Consider the following 14,832-nt stretch of genomic DNA (forward strand, 5'->3'; position numbering starts at 1 on the left):
ACATTCAGCTGTGACATTTAAATATGGTTGATTGAAGATGCCATATATCATGCAAATAGCAAGTAAAAAAAAAAAATGTTACGCCAAGTTGGATTTATACTTTTAGGCTTCCAGACAGACATAACATAATGCAGCACTTCTAGCATGAGCATCTCTGCAATACGATGCAAGGTGAAGCAAATAAAAATCGATTACATTATGCTTTCAGCAACCAAAATATCAGATGGATCACTGTAGACTTTCAGCTAAGGGTTTAAAAGAATAATTCACCCAATATTAAAATTTAAAGGAGATCTATATTATATATTCTAGGGGCTCTATATTCTAGCTGACCCCCCGGTGTGAGATTTATTATTTTAGAACAATTTCATTCCATGCCGATGCGTCATGCAGCCACTGTATGACATATGTATTGCTTTAATTTAGTTTTTTTTTCTTCTTTTTTATTCAAAACATTCACAAATTTGTTAATTATATAAATGACAATTTTGATATATTCCGATTGTCAAATATGTGGATGTGTTTTGTCTTTATAATTATCATGTTACTTGATCTCAGTGGTGGACAGTAACGAAGTAAATGTAATTCGTTACCAGGGGCGTCACTAGGATTTTCCATTTAGGGGGGCTAAGCCCCCAATATGATTTTTTTTTTTTTAAATAAAAAAATGTAACACTTTAGTTTAGGATCTAAAGATCACTATTAACCATTTTCATTACGATGCAAAGGCACGGGTTTATAATAACTGTGGTCCCTAATGTGAGGTAGGGAAATTAGGGGGTTCGGGGTCTCCCCGAGAAAATTTTGATTTCTCTGATCTACATATGTGCATTTTAAGATGTTCTGAAGGCCAAAAAACTTAGTGGGCAGCTGATTATTTTTCTCTCCTCATCAGCATCACACTCTTTTTCTCTTTGTTTTTATCTTGCCCTGTCTCTTCCCCTCCTAAAGCTGAGCTTTGACTGATATAGGCTTTTCATTTCTGTCTGTCAGTGAAGAAAGTAAACATAGGGTCAATTGATAGGTTGATTTTGCCTATGAATCATTTTCTCAGACGCGTTTATTTACTGAAAGCTACTAAAGGTAATTAAGTTTATTAAATGCATTCACAATATGTAGGCTACACATTTATTATTGATCTTATGCCTAATACAGGGCCGTAGACAGGGCTTTAGTCACAGAGGTCCTAAATTTGAGGTTGGTAGGGGGTTCAAATTTTTTATTTCTCTGATATGTGCATTTCAAGACGTTTGAAGACCAAAAAAGGATAAGAAATAGCTTTAAAACCATGTCAGTGGGCAGATTATTTGTCAATACCTGCTCTCTTCTCATCTCCATCACTCTTTCTTTTTTTCTCAGTCTCTTCGTCCCTTTCTCTTCCCCTCCTAAAGCTGAGCTTTTTTAATTTACTAAAGGCTACAATTTGTATTATATCCTCAATATGTACACATTCATTATTAATCTTGTGCCTAACATGATGAAAACGGCTTTGTTAATGTTTCTTGTAAACTAATTATTACATTACATGAGTCACGTTACAGCCTATTTTCAGTTCAAAATGGCGAAATTAGACAAAACTATATTAGTTTGCCTGATTATTTTTTGTCATTCGTTTAACATTTATGACCTAAAAAAAGTAAAATATGAAATGTTAAGTTTAGCTACTTACATCTTATCTCGCACTTGACCGTACGCGTCGAGTCGCACTGTTAAAATTCGCGCTCAGCAGCGTCTGTGAACAAAGCCCGCCTACTTTGATTTGATTGGTCATCTCAAATATTCTGACATTGACGAGCAGTAACAGACCAATGAGGCTCAGATGAACACACATGAACACACACACACACACACACACACTGTCCTCTGTTTCTGACGTGCTCTCTGTCGGCGCCGCTGCGGATTGAAGATGAAGAACGCGCTGAATCTGATTATAACAAGACTGAAGCGAACACGAATTTGTGTAGCCTACATTAATCTCACATTTTTAGGGGGGCTAGGCAGAAGTTTAGGGGGGCTGAAGCCCCCCTAAAAAGGGCCTAGTGACGCCCCTGTTCGTTACTGTACTTAAGTAGCTTTTTTGCGTATCTGTACTTTACTCAAGTATTTACATTTTGGGAGACTTTTACTTTAACTCCACTATATTTCAAAGTCAAATATCTTACTTTTTACTCTACTACATTTTCAAAATCAGTCGTTCCTTTTTATTTATGAGTGGATAAAAACGTAACTGGACAAACGAGCCACCAATCACAGTACAGCGCGCGCGCGCTTTGTTTTGAACTTGCCTTGGCGGTATCTACTAAGCGCGAACCAGAGCCGTTAAATATGAGAGTTGCGAACATAGATGTGACAGTGATCTCGCCGGCGCGCGGTCACGTTATTCGTGTAGCTCTCAATAGTTCCTAACAAATCGCGTTGACAATGATTTTAAGCGGGGAGAGAGAGCAGCAGCTATTATTGCAGCAATTATCGGTAAGTATTGACGCATAATGTACATTGCTTACGTTGCCACTAAAATGACTTGCATAGCTTTTTTTTCTGGGGAGTAGCCTAGCAGAAACACTGCATTAAAACTTTTTTGTGTTTAATTTTGGAGGGAAATTGGCTGCTCACATAGCATAGACTATATATATATAAATAAATAAATATATATATATATATATATATATATAGCCTGTATATGTGTATGTGTGTGTGCACGCGCGTGTGTGAATATATATGTGTGTGTGTGTATGTGTCTGTGTCTGTCTGTGTGTGTGTGTGTGTGTGTGTATATATATATATATATACATATATATATATATATATATATATATATATATATTATGGCGTTGTGCAGGTTTATGTGAATGTATCATAACATTAAGATGTTAATAATTATGACCATAGGCGCTGGAGAAAAATATATACAGTAAATACTGTAAATGTTTTAGACCTTATGGGAACAGTCCCCTTCCCTCCAAAATTAAACACACAAAACATTAATTCAATTCAAATATATATACAGTATATATGTATATCAGACTAGTTAATGTCATTCCATTAATAGATTGGTGTCCCAAGAGTGACATTAGTCTTCACTTAGACTGAGTTAAGCAAGAGTCTTGTGACAAATTATAATAGGACATTATAGCCATAAACAAAAATCAAAGTACTTGGATACTTAAGTACATTTGAAGGCAAATACTTTTGTACTTTTACTCAAGTGAATGTTTAAAGGCAGCACTTCTACTTTTACTTGAGTAATATTTTACCTTGAGTATCTTTACTTTTACTCAAGTACATGTTATGTGTACTTCGTCCACCACTGCTTGATCTATAGCAGACAATGTTAGTTTGCACCCCAATTCAGAGAATCGCACTTGTCGGATTTACATCACGTAAATTCATCCATTTCTCCCAAAATAAATAAAAGTAAGTGGCCGGTGAACAGGGAGAAGAACAGAGTAAACTGTTCTCTGTTTATCTCTCTGTTAATAGTTTATTTGTTCTCTGTAACATAAAATACCTCTGAAACCTAAAATAAACATTATGTGGTTAAAAACACTGAATAGTTGTAATATGAAAAGCATTGGAGCGCATCCATCTCTGGCTTAGCGCCAGCCAAAACGCAAAAACATTATAATCGCACCGGTGTGATTGTACATGTCAAAGGGTTAAATCAATCACATTTCGGGGGTGGAGGGGGGACAAATTGAAACTAAGGGGGCACGAATCAGATCTGAGGGGGCAATGCCCCATTTTGCCCCTTCTGACGCCAGCCCTGCCTATGACTCATGCACTCATTACTCATTACATCCACTCAAGGATCTGGTCACAGCATTGTCGGATAGACAAAACAAAATGAATGTCATTATTGATTGATACTCTTCCCCTCCAGTGAGCTCTTAATTGCTATCATATGGCTCCAGAAAACTTGAAAGTTGGAATTATGGCAGTAGTTTTTTAAGTCCCCATTCATTGGGCTACTGTAACATTACTCAAAATTACACCATCACCTGGTGGTGATAAAACAACCATAGCTGCAATAGTACATTCCTAAAAAGTTTTCAGTGTTCATAATGTCTGTCCAACTCAGCAATGGTCTAGTGAGTTGCATTGAATTGGGTTGCATCACAAATCCATGGTCTCTCCTATGCATATATTGCTCTGCTCTTATATCACTTCATATCAAATGTTTGCAGTGTACCAGACTCAGTATGGCAATAATTATATGCACTACACTTGTATTCAAATATTAACATTTGATTATCTGCAGATGACCCAAATCAAGAGTAGTGTTAGTTCTGGCAGGTCAAGTCAGTCAAGCTTGCATCAGCTGTCTCAACTGATTCACGTCTACCTATAGGAATACAATGCCTATCACAGCATCCCTATATAAGTAAAGCATACTGTAAAGCATTCCCAAACTCTATTTTCAGAAAATTTCAACACTCTACTTCCACTATATTACATTAAAAGAACATACTGTGTTATGTAGGCATCATTGGGAAGAATGGCTGGTTTGGCCCTTTTGAAAACATTCATGAAAAAGAAGTTTGTAACAAGTGTGGTAACAAAGTTTATGGCAGGAGGAATAAAATAACTGACTGTAAAGCCCGTTGTTGCAGCTTCTAATTATCTTGCTTTCATTCTAGGGCATGACCCCCATGACACAATGAGTGACCGTTTGTTCTTGGGATCAGAACCAGCCTACCAGACAGACTACTTTTTTTTTTTTTTTTGGTCCGCTCCCTCAGGTCACTTCTAGCCAGAAAAGAGGAGCAGAACTACTTTGACTTAACCGCTTCATATGATTATATTCAAGAGGACTATCATTCACCAACTGAGTGCTTTCCTCTACCTATGGGAAGCAGATACTTCAACTGTCCAGTATGATTATGTATTGTAACTCTCAATTAAATGGCCTTTCACTGAATAGCTCAGCCAATTTCATCAGGAGAAGCAAATATAATTCATTGAATACATAAATAGCTTTTTACCTGCACTTTCAGCCTATTCTCATCCCAAGGCGTCATATACTGATGCTTTTGACATTTCGTCTACATCCAACGCACATGGCACCCTTTAGCGTCAATATGAGACGCAGATAGATATGGGCCAGAAGGCGCCTCCTAGATGTCTAACCCTAACCCTAACCCTACCCCAGACCTAAACCTACCCATATCTATCTGCGTCTCATATTGACGCTAAAGGGTGCCATGTGCGTTGGATGTAGACAAAATGTCAAAATATGACGCCCTAGGATGAGAATGCGTTGGCACTTTACAAGCAAAGTGACTATCAGGGCTAAGCATTTTTCTGCTCATAATAATGTTAATAATATGAGATGTTATTACCCTAAAGTTATTGTCATTGCAAACATGAAATAAAAATAAAAGGATTAAGACTAAAGATGTAGATGCGTCACTCCAGACAAGAAAACTCCAACAAAACCAAATCTTTTCTTCTGAAAGGATAACATACTGGCATTGCTTTTTACTAGCAAAAGTCATACCAAAAGGTAGATGTACCAAATGTCCAGTCAACATCCCTGTTGTTTATAGTAATATGTTACAATATGCTATTGCCTTTGCAAACAGTGAAAGGACAAACTAAGCAAATAAACGGCACATTTAATTCTTAATTAGGAGGTGTTGAAAGACATGGATGTTTCACTCTAGTCAAAAACCCCAACAAAACCAAACCCTGAATGGCTAAAATATGCATTCTCAAGAGCTCAACTAGTTCACAGTGATGTTTCCCCACACTTTGCAAGTACACGTGCATCATCTCATGCAGCAGGTGTGCTGTGACGAAGAGTTACCTGGCTTGCTCCTGCAGTGATGCAGTCGCTGAAGGCACCGCGTCGCGTGAAGAAAGCCAACAGCTGCTGCCAGCGAGAGGAAGACGAAGGCAGTTCTTCGCTGGAGCTCCGTTTGGCCCACTGCCTCTGTTTGGACCCTGGGGCAGCATGACCGGATGCGGCGTTGGCCCGACCGCCTCGCGGGTACAGCGTGTTGTTCCCAAAGATGTAGTTCATCACAGCCCTTGGGGCCAGGACAGATCCGCAACAGCTGTCAAGCGCCGAGGCAGTTCGGAAAGTGGAAGCGTGGAAAAAGAGGGAGGGTGCACCTGGATAAGGTTACAGCATCCTCTCACGGATCTGACGACGGAACAATGCAAGCGTAAAGTCGGAGCCGACAGCCCCAAAATCCATCCACGCCCAACTCACAACCTTCCAGTCCTCACCAGCTGGGAGATCAACTGTGCAGCAGTCTCATGCTGGAAGGTGGAGTGGGCAGCAAGAAGGGAGGAGGTGATCGTGCTGCCCACGAATGGTGCACGCTACTCTGGGATGTGACTCCAGCTCCAGACTAGCTGAGACCTGAGAGAGGATCAATGAAGGACCGGGGAGCTCTCTGTGCATGGGGGAGAACCTAAGAGCCTGAAGAAGCAGGAAATGGGTTCAATTAACTGGCAAGTGTTGCAGTCGAAAGCCCACAGTTCTCCAGGGATTCTTAATCTAAATGGACTGGGGCTACAAGATCGTCCACGGGCAGGTATCAATCACATCACTTTCTTAAAAGCAAAAGAAAGCCTTCCACTGCGCATTAAATATAGATGCTGGCATTCAGGGTGGTACCCTGATGAAAAAGAAACGATTGGTGTTGTTGTAGTCCTTTTTTTCTTAGGCATGGCCACACTCGGAGGACTCCAGTTCTCCGGCTGATCATTAGAGCCAGCCGAGCCACAAAAACTATTTCAGCAAAGCTATTGATTTTTCCCTCCTCCTTGCACTTTAGACTAAAAGCTTCATTGTCGGAAAAGATACGATTACCTAATGATTATAAAACTTTGTGCTAGCAAACATACTCACGGCTCCGAACGGGAGAGAGAGGCATAGATCCAGTGAGATCCAGGGGTAAAGGAAGATCCAGAAAGCGAGAGTGCGCTACGCGTACAGAAGAAGATGACGATTCCATGCTGTCTGGATGCTCCTTCTGACACAGATCAGCTTTCACACGCTGCAGTCTCTTTCCACACACACGATTCAGTGAGGGGGAGACAAAAGGCTGTGCCTTCACAGGCAGAAAAAAAAGAAGAGAGAAAGCGATTGCAAAAATAACCTCGTCTTTGTTAATAAGACTAGAATTCCTGCAGATCTCCACCACGGCAACGCTCCACAGTCGAACCTACTGACGGCGGCTCTGTGCCGGTAAAAACTATCCAAGGTGTGCCACAGGTGTCAAATGAGGTAACAGACATTGTCACAGCTTGTGCCTCTATTCCCCCAGGACCAAAACCATGGCAACAGCTTCCACATCAAATAAAGCAAGCAACCCCACAGAGCCTGAGCCCTGCCTTCTACACCTAAATAGCTTATATTCACAGGGCTTTAATAGAAATTAAAGAACCACCAGCGATGGGCCTTTTAGAGCACAGCATCTGATCGGAGATACTGGCAACCGTCTTCAGTGATACCGGCAATTTTCAAATTAGCACAAGGAAGGGCAAAAAACAAACAAACAAATCTATGACGTCCTTTTGTGGTTAAGGGAAATAATGCACTAAAGCTGCTTTTAATAAACACTGTAATCGCATACATTTACTAAATAAACAATAAAAGAGATGCAAATAAATAAATTAAGTAATTATTTAAACTTGTTTCTTTAAAAAATATTTTATTTTATATTTCACAGTTATTTGAAAGTCAACGCAAGCCAACAATGACACAAATCGCTGCCTTGAGAGACAATGCCCCAGGACATGCTTTCTAGCATTCTCATTTAAATTTGACCTTCTAAATGTTGGTGTGTATCAATAATTCATCAGCAATTAAATAAAAACACTGTGCATTTATTTTTAATGAGTGTTGCTGTAGACCCCTCACCATGGCATACCGTCTTCATGGACACCTCGAAAATCCAGAGTCTAGACCCCCATCATCACAGCAGCTCAAGACTGTTAAAACTCATACAGAGATTCATGCTACTGTATAATCGCAATGATGACACTAGATCCAGATCTAGTTCTCAGATCCAATTAGGTGTCCTAAATCAACAGCTGGACTTGACAATTACACAATAGCGTGAAAGTTTACAAACCTTACTGTAACACGGATCACTCTGGACATGTAGTTCTCAACTGATGAGTCACCACCCTAAATTGGGTCACAGGTGTGCAGGGAAAGACAATATATGTAATCACACATAGCTATGAGGATATCAATTTAGATGAGATTAATGTTTAAGAGGAAGGGGGAAAAAAACATTCCTTGTTGACATCAACGTGTACATCCAATCAAAAACTATTATAGTATTTTAGAGAAAATTCCTCCAATAAACTTGGTAGAAGTACGAATTCCAACATGGACAATCTCTCATTCTTGAAATTAACAAAACCACAATAACTACAACCAAGACTGCATTAAATTTAATTTAACAATACATAAACATGGTTTGTTCTGACTGAAATTGTGTGTGTTGAATTATTGGCTGGCGGGAGTAAAAATTCAACAGATATTTCCATATTCTGTGTATGTAAAGTTAATAAGTCCACATATATTGTTGGCTTTATGCAGTTAATGGTGATATTAAAAAAAAATTACTAACATTCAAACAACATTTTTTTAAGATTAAACACTGAAGTTTTATTAATAACACAAATCTAGGGACTTTTTCTTTTTTACTTTTGTATGTTAAACTATTTTGCTACGGGATTGATTAGACACTTAATGTCTAATGTAAAATCTGTGTACCGAAGCAAAACTGCTCTGGGCTTTATTGCGCTGCTGATGAAGCAAAGTGCTGTAGAATGGCAAATCATACTTTACAGGTAAGACAAGCTCTTTGTCACATTGATAGACACAGGATTGATATTGCACTTCTGTGACTGTCAGAGCAGAACGTCATTGTTCCAACACAAAATGTTCAGTTCAGCCTATGACATGTAAGAGAGAGGCGTGATCATTTAATTACTGCACAGCTCATTTATTTCCCTATAGAGCAAAAGACTACAAAGCAAGCAGTAATATGGGTTCTGCAGACTGTATTATGAGAAAACAAAAAAGCAGAAAAAGAATAGGGGGAAAAAAAGAAAACCATTGCAAATGCATAAACATCCATGCCAATCACCAATTTGGTGCCATTTTCTGCTTCCTTTGTTCATGTGTAATTTAGATTATTACTGTTTTTATAATAACAGTAAAATGTAGGTGGTGCTTGTCTATGCAAAACTCACTGCAATATTAAGGCGTTCTGGGATGTTGTCAGTTGCAAAGATGCTCATGGTTGCTAGGTTGCTTGAGTCAATAGATCTCACACCCAAATCTATATAATAATCGAGTCTTTAGACCGGGTCCGTTTTTTATTTTTTATTGTCCACCAGTTAAAATTAATTCAACTAACTGCTTTGAATATTAATGAATGAACATTAATATTAATTTGTTCTATTATCAAACAATTATGCCTTGGCAAAAACCATTGATTAAAAATTATTTATATGAGATTGGTGTTGCATACAATGGGGTCCAACACTGCGGACCACTAGCGAAAATGCTGATTTTTCACATTTGACATTATTATCATCCTAAAAACTACAGTGAAAAGCTGAACCAACAAAGATCATGTAAGTAGTATTTGAAAGTACAATCTGATGATCATGTCCTCTTTGTCATAACATTTCTTCATACTAAATTTTTTTAATTGATTCAATTTTGATTTGATTCTCGATTTGATTTTCAATGGTGACTTTTGACACCCAGTATATAAATGTATAAATTAATAAATTCAAATGTAATGTTATATTAAATTAAATTCTAATTAAATTGTAATAAAAAATTCAACTACATATACAAACAGCTTTTGTAGCTCTTTAATCTTGACAACACTGGTTTGACAAATAAAATTACCAAATGGATCTAATGTAAAACATTTTGGACAAGACTTTTCACTTTTTTCACAAACTAGAACCTGTTTTCTACTGCTATTATACACTCAATCACAAAAGCGTGCCCTCACAAACAGTTTGTTGAAATACTTTGACTCATTTTAAAGATGCCTCTCCATTCTAATAAGCAGCTGTCTCTTTTGTTTATCACCTCACAGTCTGAGCCATTCCTCCTTGTCCCCAACCACCAGCATTATGGGCAATCAATCGATAGCACAATACAAGGACAAAAGCCTTCGGAGCGTCCCTTGCCTCTACCCCAAGCTCTCGGTCTCAAGGCCAAATGAATTTCAGCAGTAAAAACGCAAAGAGATGAGCAGTTATTTCAGAGATGGGGTGACAATAAAAATGGCATGTGGTGCTACTCTACATGTTAATGTGTATATCTTCTGTCGGCAGACACCGCATGATTGTTCCATTATAGTATTCGCAGTACATTTTCCTTTCATGCTCACAGACACACAATTACATTAAAGGTATAAAAATGCAGAACCACCGAGAGACTTTTAAAATGCAGCATATCTAGTGATAAGAAAAACACATGGGGATGAGCTCATGTCATGAGCTTTAGTTATTCATCCATTTATACTGCTTCTAACAAAAATTATTGTATAAAATGTTAGATATATACACTATGTATGTGTATGTGTATATGTATATATATATATATAATTTTACATATTTTCTTTCTTCTGTGAAACACAAAAGGAGATGCATGGCAGCAGTGGTGTAGGTTTGATTATGAAATTGGTGGGTACGGGGACAACAATATATAAATATATTTTAAGTTTTGATTGAAATTATTGCTAGGGATATATCAGTGTCACTGGATATTGGTAACGTCCCTACTAAATTCTACGCCCCTGCATGGCAGAATGTCAGAGCAGCTCTCGTCCAAATAATGCCAAACTTTAAAAAAAAAAGCATCATAAAGAATCATAAATCATATACCTCATTTGCTATATTCCAAGTCTTCTGAAGCCATTCAATAGGTTTATGGGAGGAAAGAGGAGCACACAATCACATGGACTACTTTAAAGGATACTTTCATGGTGCTTTTTTGGTCACTTTGAAGCTTGCCATTATAAATAAACATCTACTTTTGTTGTATGAAAAACAGCTGCACTGTCTCTCTGCCTAACAACACCTTTTGCATTCTACGGAAGCAAGAAAAAAAATTATAACAGAGTATTAATTTTGGGTAAACGGTCACTTTAAGGCCCGGTTTCACAGACAGGGCTTAGATTAAGCCATGATTAGGCCTTAGTTCAATTAGGACATAAGTAGCTTTTATAAACATGCCTTAGACAAAAACATTACTGGTGTGCATCTTGAGACAAAACAATGGCAGTGACATCTTTTAAGATATGTCAGTGCAAGTTGCTTTCAGTTAAAACAGCTCAAACATGCATTTTAGTCTGGACTAGTTTAAGCCTTGTCTGTTAAACCAGGGTTACGTGTTTTAAAGAAGTTTAGTATCATGCTAATAGATTTTTAAAAACAATGCAATCACAGCATGAATTTTTTCTTTTCAACAAAATAACTTTGTGTCTCTTACAATATTTGCAAGGCAAAGTAAGTACATGTTAAAAATATTTACTACCACTAAATCAAACCAAACCAAAACCAACTGAAACCAAACCAAAACACAAAAAAAAAGGTGATGGGGAAAAAATTGATGGGAGAAAATATTATATTCCAATGCTTTTGCATTCTCTCACAAAACTTTTGTGTTCCCCTGAAAAACTTAGTGTCTACTCGCAAAACCTTTGTGAGTGAAATAATGAGGTGGGGGAACGTAATACTTTCAAGAGTGAATGCAAAAACAATGAAATACAAATGTTTCCTCCCCTCTCATATTTTTGTCCATCACCACGTCCCCTTAGGGGCTCTGTAAAAAAACTACAAAAAACTAAAACACATAACAAAAATTGGACAACTTTAAAAAAAGAAACAAGATGTATGCTGCAGTAACTTTGCAGTTAAACTGGACAGTCCAAATCTGTGCATACTTCAGTATGAAAGTACATAGAAAACACTGCTTCTAACAAAAACTAAATGATAAACTTACACCTTTAAAACCATTGTCCGTAAAGCATTGCATTTAAAAAGAAAGGAGGATGCTACAGCGGAGGCAATCTTTTCCCCCGCTTATCTGTCCTGTAATTTACATGCACAGCTCAAAGTCATTCTGTCTGGAGCAAACACGTCCTGTGGGCATGCATTCCACAAACCTGCTTGCTTCACGTATATAATATTAACTATTACCCACCAGCAACTGCAGCTGCAATCTCTTGGTCATCCTAATGCTACTGATCAGACGTCGTCCCATCTTTTTGGCGTACCAAATGGAGGCCAGCATGTCACTTGCTAGTCCTGAGGTGAAACCCGGCACAGCGTGGCATCCAGGGTTTGACAGACCACCCGATACAGCAAGGTACTCCTCAGCTCTGATCCGAACTCCCCACCCACCACCAGAAGCTGCGTCAAGGTGATCCCATGATGCAGTGCACGCAGGATAGGACAGTGAGAAAGGGGGCTAGGAGCTTGTCCCCACTTGAGCCCGCCAAAGAGCTTCACGGGTGAACACGTGGACCTGCATGCTGGCCGTAAGGGGGACGGCTGGTGCTAAAGGACTCTAAACTGTGGTCTGTTATTCTCCAAGAATGACACAGCTCATTTTTCAGTAATGCTGTCTCTCTCCCCCCTCCTCCCCTGCGATCCTCCTCTTTGCTCTCAGCTAGACTAACGGAGGTTTACACAGTCAGGGAGGACGTGGTTATGCTGGAAAGCAACGCATTACGAAGCAGAGACCGCAACGTGGCTGGAACACAAGTGGTAGTGTTCAGTGGTAGACTGGCATAACTGGGTGTCATGTTATAATGCAGGTAGCTACATCTTTTCAAAAGTTACACACAACGCATTGAGGTCTATAAACAATTAATCTTAGTGGCAACTGCTAGGCTGAAGCAGGATCCTCTGGAAGTATGCAACCAATATTGCCATCTTTGCTCACTGGGCCATACTTTTCAAGCCAATCACCGGAGCTGTAAATGTCATGTGACTAATCACAGGACACTGGAAAATTACATCACTAATTGGTTGATCGAAATCTCACCTTTTTCTTTTTTTTTACCAGTGACAGACTATCCTGAGCGGACATCCAAGGCAGCAGACAGGGAAAAATAAATTTGGCACACACCAAGTCAAAACCCATAGGAAAAATATATATTCAACTTTTTTTCCATGATAACACAATTGATTGATTAACATTAATGAGTCAGCCAGCCTATATATTAAGACCTACTGTCATCCACGGATCTAATATAAATGTTACACATCAGGTGTTTTCCCCCAAAAGTTACCCAAACATTCACTTAAGAAATAACAGATAATGTTTGCGTGGATACTCACCAAAACAGATGTTTTGAAATACTATATTCTGTGTATATGTGTGTAGATCGGGATCACACGCTGTTTGAGGCGTCTTTGTGCGCACGCTTTGGATGTGTCAGTCAGCATGAGTAAGATTGTTTTGTTTACATCAGCATGATGTAAAATCTTAATGGCATGAGTCTGAACCAATGAAATGCTGCGCTTTACATCACAAGAATAAATTACGTTTTAAAATATGTTAAAATAGATAACAGCTACTTTAAATTGTAATATATCACACAATATATATATATACATATATTTTTTAATCAAATAAATACAGCCTTGGTGAGCACAAGAGACTTCCTTAAAAAAAAAAAAAAAAAAACAACTCTTACCAGCCCCAAACTTTTGTACCGGTCTTACTTTCCTGTCTATTACCTCATGCCATTATTTCATGACACAAACATCAACATGCGAATGTTTAGGTTCTGGTAATAGATAATTTGGACCACCAGGTTATATCACCTCTTTAGACGCAATTTCCACCAAAGTGTTGGCAACAATTTCAGAAAAGAGCACATTTGAGTAATGACAGCTACTGTAGATGTTCCAAATATTCACTGCAGCTTTTATGAGGTCACATCCTTCAACTCTCAGGCAAAACGCCCAATCTCTGATAAGACCACAATGACATGGCCAAAGAGGTTATTCGGACGCCAGTTCTGCAGCAGTAAACAAAAAGTACCAAGTAACGTTCATGGATCAAAGTGATCTGCACTAAATGTGGGGATGATAAATGTAAACAATCAAAAAAACACATTTATTGACACTAAACTGCAAAAAGACAGCTTGCTCTGAAATCCTAAAAGTTGTCACCATTTCACCAATGTCACCATTAAGAAATTAACACAAAACCAGCCTCACTTAAACAGCAGAGATGCATATTTGGTTTTTAGCAACTACCATACAGCAAGTGAACCTTGGCAAAAATAATAAAACATGACAATTTAACACACAAGGAACACACCAAGTGGAGTCTAAGCTTACTGGCAGCCATTTGGTCTCCTTGTGATCAGCGGTCATGCATCACTTTGTTTGGTAACACATGGGATTTGAAGTCTTCATGCTCACAGTACACTTAGTACCCCATCACAGATCCACTTGTCCCCACAGAGGCTACAGGCTAAAACAAATTACTGATTGTACCTGAGTCAGAAAAGCACCTTATTAGAATTCAAGGCAGAAACGCCTCCACCTCCAGCTCCCATTACTTTATATGGCTGGACAAAACTAATGCACTTACTGCCCTGCCCTGCAGCTCCAGCCACATTACTGCATAACTCTCCACTGCTGATGACAAGCTCTAGAGACATGAACACAATACAAACATGGAAAAGCCCAAGACCAGAGAATATGAAAAGATTAGTTCACCCAAAAATAAAAACGCAGTCATCATCTCCTTAACCATGAGGTCTTGCCAAACATGTCTATGCTACAGTATTACTTCTTCAGTGAAACACAAAG

General features: G+C 38.6%; 1 protein-coding gene across 14 annotated transcripts in view; it reads right to left on the bottom strand.

Moving 5' to 3' along the window:
- Positions 1 to 14,832, bottom strand: part of dlg1a (discs large MAGUK scaffold protein 1a) — a 131,970-nt gene that overhangs the window by 60,190 nt on the left and 56,948 nt on the right. For 2 of the 14 annotated variants that reach the window (XM_056258885.1, XM_056258887.1), the window contains exon 1: positions 5,807 to 6,149. The exons of the other annotated variants lie outside the window; for them this stretch is intronic. In XM_056258885.1, the coding sequence (XP_056114860.1) occupies positions 5,807 to 6,022 (216 nt within the window). In that variant the 5' untranslated portion in view covers positions 6,023 to 6,149. Of the gene's footprint in view, positions 1 to 5,806; positions 6,150 to 14,832 lie in introns of those variants that run through there. 14 annotated transcript variants of the gene reach the window in all.

This window comes from Rhinichthys klamathensis, unplaced genomic scaffold, assembly GCF_029890125.1.
Source record: "Rhinichthys klamathensis goyatoka isolate OS25496 unplaced genomic scaffold, OSU_Roscu_1.1 h1tg000160l_1, whole genome shotgun sequence".
NCBI lineage: Eukaryota > Metazoa > Chordata > Actinopteri > Cypriniformes > Leuciscidae > Rhinichthys > Rhinichthys klamathensis.